Below are 8,281 nucleotides of genomic sequence, written 5' to 3'. Positions count from 1 at the left end.
TTTGTAAGGGGTGCAGCCTACACTTACGAGGGGGCGCACCATTTTGCTGTGGTATGGGCTGGGCGTGCTAGAGAGGGAACGCGTTTTCTTTGGGGTGCAGCCTGGGCTTGCGAGGGAGGGCAAGATTGCGAGGGAGGGCACGTGTTTTCTATGGGGTGCGAACTGGGATTGCAAGGTTTTGGCATGCGATTTTGCTAGGGTACGGGCTGGGCTTGTGAGGGAGGGCACGTGTTTTCTCTAGGGTGCGGTCTGGGATTGAGAGATTTTGCCATGCGATTTCTCTGGGGTACGGGCTCTGCTTGCTTGGGAGGGCACGCGTTTTCTCTGGGGTGCGACCTGGGATTGTGAGGTTTTGGCGTGTGATTTTCCTGGAGTACGGGCTGGGCTTGCGAGGGAGGGCATGCGTTTTCTCTGGGGTGCAGTCTGTAATTGCAAGGTTTTGACACGCTATTTTGCTGGGGTACGGGCTGGGTTTGCGAGGGAGGGCATGCGTTTTTCTCTGGGGTCTGGCGTGGGAGTGCGAGGTGAGGCATGCGATTTTCCTGGGATGCTGGGCCTGGGGTTGTGCTGAGGCTTGCGCCGTTAGTCCTTTGGCTTGCATTTTAATGTACGTGTGGCCGTGTTGTAGGCAAAACCCCTCGCGCAGCTTTTTATGACTTGCTCAATGGCTAGTAATGTGTCTTGGAATCCCTGAATACGCGTGGCATGCAATATTTTTTCTGCAACACGGCTTGCACAATGTCCTCAGCGCACGGCCCTTGTGCCATTTCTGCGCCAGATTCCATGAATCGGACCCTGAATTGTTTTTAAATTGTAATTGTTAGGCATATTTTCACAGCTCTCGACTTTTCGAAGTTGCATTGAGGGCACCCGGAAATTTGACGTGATGTGCGTGCGTGTGCTTACAATGGCATGGCAGCAGGAGGGGTATATATGTAAGGGTCACATCAGGGAACTCTTTTTTTCATACAAAAATATTGTAACTTACTGGTCGTAACTTCTACAGGGGAGGGGGCTATGTACTGTTTGCCAATTGATAATACTAATGGGACCCAACCAATAATAGTTAGGGGGCAGCATGTAAAACTTGCGGTCCATAACGAGCAGAAGATAAGGGACAAGTGGAAGGACGGCGTCTCTTAAAGAATGACCTTCAGCCCGGAGACTGGGCCCTAAATCCTAAAACTGTCCTTTAGAAACTTCTCCGAAGAAGCAGCTCTTCGAGTGATGGGGGAGGGGACATGGATGCGCACGTCTCCTCAACTCCCTGCCCCCGTGCGCAAGGCTCTTGTCGTGACAGTGGTTCGAATGTTGAAGTGGAACACTTCACCTTCGTGCTTCTGTGGGTGTGCAAGCCCCCTCCACCCCCGAACTGCCTCCACTGCCGTGTGTACACGAGCGCGTGTAGCACTTTGGCGGTCCGAACCAAGGCTTCACGTGCTACCGGTGCCCGGCGTCTCTTGACACCACAGATACTGGATTCCAGCACTCCTCATTCAGAGGGGAACTTCGCTTCTTCAGCTGGGTGCATTACTAAACACACAACAGTGATTGCATTGTAAATAAGCGCCGGAACTCCTCTATACACCCCCTGCAATGCCTTAACCACGCTATACGCCTGGGACGTAATTAAACACCACAGTTTGCTGCGCTGTTCGTTTCCACGCCCCCTAGCCCTGAAATGGTTGCTCCCCGCGCCTCCTCTTTCCAGGACCTTTTGGTTGCAAGAGCTTAGTTTTGGAGCGGCTCGGGGCAGGCAGGAGGTGACAGGGGAGGACTGTAAGCGTGAAAGTGTGGACAGCCGGGAAGAGCATCCATCCTGTGCCTGCCGCAGGGCCGGACCCTGCCTGTGAGCAATGCCCTGCCACCGCACCGCGCTCCTGCTGCTGCTGCTCCGGGTAACGGCGCTGCGGAGCCAGCAGCTGAGAGGTAAAGGGGATGGATGGTTGGGGAGTGAGGCTGGGGGTCCCAAAGGATGGGGCGTTTGATGAGCGTGCGGGATGGCGCAGCTACTAATGCGCCATGCCGACCAACCCTACCGAATTTCTGGGCCAATGCGGCAATGTTCTCCCATTTCCCTCAAATGTTACCGTTTATTCATTTGCTGCCAGGTGTCATAATGATAACATTTAGCCAGTTTTGAGGGTCCCGATCACCAGCCATTAGTGAGAGCTGGGCATAATGTCACCAGCCAGTTGCTGGGATAATTGCTGCAGGAACATGCTACAGGGGAGTAACTTTTCTGAAAATGTTGGGGGGGGCATGACCTCTGAAGAAAAGGTGCCCCAGCAAATGAATGGGGACAAAATGGTGTGCCATGAAAGTTGGGGGGACAAACACCCCTGCACCTCCCATCCCTAAAATGACACCCTTACTTACAGAAAGGGGAATCGTTATTTTGGACAGAGGACCGGTTGTCCCATTTGAAGAGGATTGGCTGTGTGTGTTTGTAAGAGTCTGCCTGCTATCGTGTCCCTGCACTTCGCCCTGCGCATCCTCACACTGTTCACAAGTTGGAAAATGACGGAAAGTTTTTTTTTTTTCTTCACAGCACTATATGAACATATGCCTCGGATCACACAATGTGTCCAATTGGGAAAACCATGGTCAGAAATCGGGCCCTTTGCTTTCACACTCAAGAGTTTAAGCAAGTTGCCCTCTTAAATAAAGGGATCACCACTGAGCCACCCCAGGTCAATCATGGGAAGGGTGGGATACCCTCCGCCCAGAGACCTTCGCCACTGTCCCTCTTCCCCGGGACACTTTATTGAGCTGAGCACAATAAATGGCCTAGTTGGAGCCATTGTCCTCTGCCCGGCTATTTAAGATAATTGTGCCTGCTGCTTTTAGAAACAGTGCGTTTATCACACCCACTTTTTCTGATTCTGGGAGGTATTGTGAGTTCTTTGACACTGCGCACGCCGAAATTATTCGATTCCCGGTGTGACAGATCACGCTAAAACGTGAATTCTAGTTGCCCCGGAAAGTTGCGAAGCCGGGATTCAAACTAACATTTCCTGCTATTAAAGTCTGCACTTAGCCCTCTCACTCCTCCCGAGTGGTCTATTTTATTGCGAGTTAAGAGACACGGCTCTCCCCTGTTAACACGATTTGCAGATGTTCCTGTGGTGGGATTGACCCTCCTCCACTGTATCGATATTCTCACGTTCCCCTTTTCGCTCTGACTTGGGCAGGGCAGGGCGGGGGGTGGAGGGAGGGAGGGAGGGAGGGAGGGAGGGGGGGAGTAGAATTCCACAGCAGGGTAGATGATCCAATATGTGTCTAGCACAGAACCATGTTCTTATCCGGGCATTTTTTACGCCTGTCTTTCCGAAAATGTCACTACTGCACCGATTTTGCCAGCCAAATACTGATGCCCGGTAAACATGTACATCCTGTGCCTGCTTTGATTACGTCGAAGATAACGTTGTGCTCCATGTTTTTAATTCGTCCAGAGTGCTTTTCAAATTGTGTAGACGTCTTGGTGAAGGTCACTTAAAACTGCGGCAAAAAGTAGAACACTGGCAAGCGAGAAATATTAGTTTGCGGAGGGGGCAGGGTCACGTGATCACTTGCACGCGGGCAACTTTATTGTGGCGCACCTGGGCGCTGAACGCCGTCAGCGATCGGGAGAGGTTTCCCCAAAGTAACCTCCTAAACAACTCAAGCGCTGCGGTGTTTCCTGGAGGTCTGGAGGTGTGGAGGTCGGGCATTCCAAGGCGTGGAGGCGCAGCAGCGGAGAAGCGGTTATCACTGGCCCCGGCGAGAGGGGTCCCAGTGTGGGCGGGCAGACACGATGGTCCAGACACGGCTATCTTGGCCGAATTGCTGAAATTCCCCAGCAATAGCGCGCGCCTGCGCTCGGACGAGCGCTGTCCGGTGAAGGGGCGCGGTGTTGCATTTGGGTGTCCTCGGTATCAAATAGGAAATGCCAATTGTGCAACATCATTGCTTTCCCACACATTGGGGACGACAATCCATTTACTTCTACACATATTAATTAGCAGCAGTACATAAACCCGAATGGGGCGGCTAATAAGGGGTCAGCAAAAGTGCTGTCCACGAGTTTTAAGTCTTACATCTTTGCAATGTAAACGCACCGAAATGATTTGTGGGTGATTTCTTATTTATTCCTAGGAGGCATGATTTGTTGGTGATTTCTTATTTATTGCTGGGAGGCATGAATTGTTGGTGACCTGGGAGGCATGATTTGTGGGTGATTTCTTATGTATTCCTGGAAGTCCAGTGATGTGAGCCTCAATCTTTATGTCTGTGAGAATAGTTGGTGATCTGCATAGAATAGTGGAGGTGGGGACAGAGTGGGAGAGGGGTTGCACAATCTCTCATCATCATCGCCCTCCTTAATGTTATGTTATGTTGTTATGTTATGTTACTTGGCATTTATATAGCACCTTATATATCATTGGTATAACTTCAAAGATCTGGTAGGTTGAACGCCCTCGGGAACCGCAGTTCAAGTCAGTAGAGAGAGAGAGTGTTGTATGGTGCGTGGGCACACCAGATATGTGTGCAGCTGGAGTGGCTGTTGCATGATAGCTGCTTTGTAGCGGTAGGTGTGGTGCTCAGGAAATCAGTTGGATGTGTTCAGTCTGGAGGGTGGACACCCAGACTGAGTTCTGGCTGCGTTAGGCCTGAGGAGACGCCTAAGCTAGCCGGTATGTGCTCAGCTAGCTGTGTTTTATTAGGATGATGAGGAGTTTGTGGGGTGATGTTAGTATGAAAACAGCTAGGCCGAATGTGTCATAGTATAGCTGTGTTCTAGTTGAATGATGGTGTATAGGAGAGTGTAAGCGTGGTAGTGTGATATGGTGGTTATCAGTAAAGCGCCTGCGACCAGGCACGAGAGCTGGACATGGGGCTAACAAAGCAGCATACGTATATAAAGCGACAGATGGATAGGGGTAACCATGTGATACAGATAACATGGGGATACAAGTACATAGCATGTATAGGGGATATACATCCTCTCCGTTCAATCCACTTCATTGAGAAACCCTTCACAATCTGTCAGTTCGATCCACTTCATCCATTCCATCCATTCCATCCACATCATCCGTTCCATCCACTTCATCTGTTCCGACAACTCCATCCACTCCACCTACTCCATTCACTCCATCCGTTCTATCCACTCATCCACTCCATCTGTTCCATCAACTCCATCCGTTCTTATTGACTCATCTTTTCCATCGACTAATTTGTTCCAGCCTCTCTATCTGTTTCCTCAGTTCTATCTATTACATCGGTTTCATCCATTACATCAGTTCTATCAATTTCATCTGTTCTATCCATTCGTCTGTTCCATCCACTCCATTCGTTCCATTCATTTCATTCATTCTATTACATCCGTTCAATCCATTTCATCAGTTCCATCTCTCTCATCCGTTTCACCACTCTATCCGTTCCAGCTACTCTATCTGTTCATCCACTCTGTTTGTTCCATCCATTCATTTTGTTCCATCTGCTCTATGCATCCCCTACGTTCCATCCGTTTCATCCACTCCATCGGTCGTATCGACTCTGTTCATTCCATCCATTCCTTCATTCAGTTTGTTTCATCTGCTCTATGAGTTCCATGCGTTTCATCTATTTCATCCATTCATTGCTCAATGCATTCCATTCGTTCTCATCCGTTCCATTCTTCTCATCCGTTCCATTTCTCTTGTCCGTTCTATTCCTCTCGTCCGTTCTATTCCTCTCGTCCGTTCCATTCCTCTCGTCCGTTCCATTCTTCTTATGTGTTCCATTCTTTTCATCTGTTCCATTCCTCTCGTCGGTTGCCAGGCTGAGGTTCTCCATCTTTCAACCATTGCCCCCACCATTGCCAGCCTAACTTTATTACAAAGCGGGGTTCATTGTTGAGTTACCTGGCACTGGTTGAATGGTTAATTAGCATTGGTATGGCCAAGAAGTGGCCTGGGTTTCTGTGGCAATCGGAACTGGGCACTGTCTTGTCATAAGTGGGAAAACAGTAACGGACAACTGTGGAAGCTCTCCACTGAATCTGAGGTATTAGCGCACCACACCCAGCATGAGAAGATGCCCCCCGCAAAATGTAACACCAGGATTTTGGTCAGGGTGTTAAGGCAGTGCCTGCTCTACTAAAAAAAAATCACAACTATCATCTGCCGTGTGTATGAATGCTTTCTGCAGTCCGGACTCTGGTGTAAGGCAAGAAGTTGCAACCATGGAGAGTGCAGCCAGCAGTGGGTGGTCAGATTGCTAAAAAGTGCATCAAAGTTTACAGACATGCCTGGAGCGGGTCGCTACCGGCAGGTCAAACAGTGACTTCTAGAAAGGTGGAGAACGTATTCGCAGCATCGTGGTCGGTTACGTTTAACGTACACTTTGGCCAACTTTGGCAATTGACAAAAATCAGCCAGCAGGAGGCATCTCCAGAATAAGGAATATTCTTTTAAATTAGACAGTAACGTCGAGCATGGGGGAATGGTGCAAAAGGTTGTACCTCTTTAGATGGCAAAATGCTACTAAGGGCATGAATCTAGTTGGTAGTGCCACCAAAGCATCAACATACAAGACAGGGCACAATGACCACAAGCATGTGGTGCACAGGGATGGGATCTGTGCACTGACCATGGGACGGGGTGGAGCTCACAGGGACGTTTATTGTGTAGGATACACTGCATTAATATCCGGCGCCAAAGAGCCAGCCAGTCAGCTCCCTCCTTCAGTGGTTGTGATTGGACAAGAAAGCCCACTTTTGTCAACAGCTGAAAGCACCCGCCTCTACTACAGACATCGTTCCACGCTGCCTGGCTCACCATCTCTCTCACCCAACCGCACCTGCAACCCTCCCTCTTCCTCTCCACCACCACCAGCACCACATGCTGTATTCCATCCTTGCTTCTCCACGCCACTATAGACAGTGACAAGCTCTTGAGAACCACTCGTATGTCCATTGGAGCCATATCTAACAAGGTCAAACCTCCCTTTTACTTAAAGGGTCATGCCGAGATGCGCCCCTTCATCAAAGGGAACGATTGTCTGGAACTTTTCTCCAACACACTATTGGCACCCCATGCAACATGCCGGCGTTCCAATAGTGTTACATTCTGCCTCTGGGGACACGCTTGGTGTTAATGATGAAAGCCATCGCCAAGACCCTCACTGCACTGGGACATTCCATGGACTGGGCTAGCGGGCCTTTAATGGCCAAGCCCAACCATGAACATAGGAAACACGCTACAGAACATTATCTTTTCACGCGCAGATTAAGGAAGGATGTTCATTCCAAACCTCACCAGCTTGAAAAAGCATAAGACAACTTGAGGAGATTTCCCCTAAAATAACCCCTAAATCCATCTGAGTAACTCCCCACTGCACCATTCCTAGAAAATCAAAGAGCCTGCTGGATGGAATGTAACGGCCTTGTAGGGTCCAAGGTGGGCGTTAACCCATTAGAATATTTATCAGTTCAATGCTCCCACAGCACCTAGCATCTGTGAGATTCTAGCAAATTATGAGCAAGCAAGCAAGCAAGCATCCTAGCGTTCAGATCAGAACCTGCTTGCTAACTACGAGAGGCCTCGCCCATTTTCATGAGCCGAGTCCCACAGAGTGACGCGCCCACAAAGGCGCATATACCATTAGTTGATTTCCAGCTATCCTTCCAGCATTCTCACTGCTTGCAAACATGCATTATATTTTGCAGAAAAAGACATCTTAAAATGTAGGAGAGCTGATTTGCAAAGCAATGTGATAAATGCTCTTTTTTTTCAAGACACTAAGAAAATGAAATATTTCTCTCTATGCATTATATGGGTGTAACATAGCAATACAAATGATGCACGTCACTGCAGTTGAACAGTGCGTTTTTGTTGCCATCTTGACGCGTCTCTGGTAAATTGAATAATTATGCAATTCCTTTCCTACTCATTGAATTTAGGCCCCTTTTTCAAAATAAGGAGGGGTGCATACATTTCCATAAATGCTCAATGCCTCTCAGCGTGCCACGAACCTGCTAGTTTATGTGTGGATGTTTCTGTGTGTAATGTATGAGAGTGTGACTTTTTAGTCCCAGCTGGCGTGATGTATTTCATCACTGCGTTTTGAGCTACTTTTCATAGCCACTGGATCACTTGTGCAGTTATCTCAAAGCACCAGCCGCTCACTAATTCGGCTGAATGTTTCCGGACAGCCTTAACCTTTCCATAACACAGAACTGCTTTTTACTTTTTATTAGAAATGTGTCCATCACATGGGAGTCCTTAGGGGTTTGTATTACTTTTTTCAAAACATGTTC

The 8,281-nt window shown here is 48.8% G+C and overlaps 1 protein-coding gene across 2 annotated transcripts in view; it reads left to right on the top strand.

The window, feature by feature from the left end:
• Window positions 1-1,721: 1,721 nt before the first annotated feature.
• The window catches only part of LAMA1 (laminin subunit alpha 1), a 679,286-nt gene continuing 672,726 nt past the window's right edge, over window positions 1,722-8,281 (top strand). For both annotated transcript variants that reach the window (XM_069620697.1, XM_069620696.1), the window contains exon 1: window positions 1,722-1,929. In XM_069620697.1, coding sequence (XP_069476798.1) covers window positions 1,857-1,929 — 73 coding nt within the window. In that variant the 5' untranslated portion in view covers window positions 1,722-1,856. The remainder of the gene's footprint in view (window positions 1,930-8,281) is intronic.

Source organism: Ambystoma mexicanum, chromosome 5q (assembly GCF_040938575.1).
Source record: "Ambystoma mexicanum isolate Mex_15411 chromosome 5q, UKY_AmexF1_1, whole genome shotgun sequence".
Taxonomy (NCBI): domain Eukaryota; kingdom Metazoa; phylum Chordata; class Amphibia; order Caudata; family Ambystomatidae; genus Ambystoma; species Ambystoma mexicanum.
This window is presented reverse-complemented; position numbering and strand designations above follow the sequence as displayed.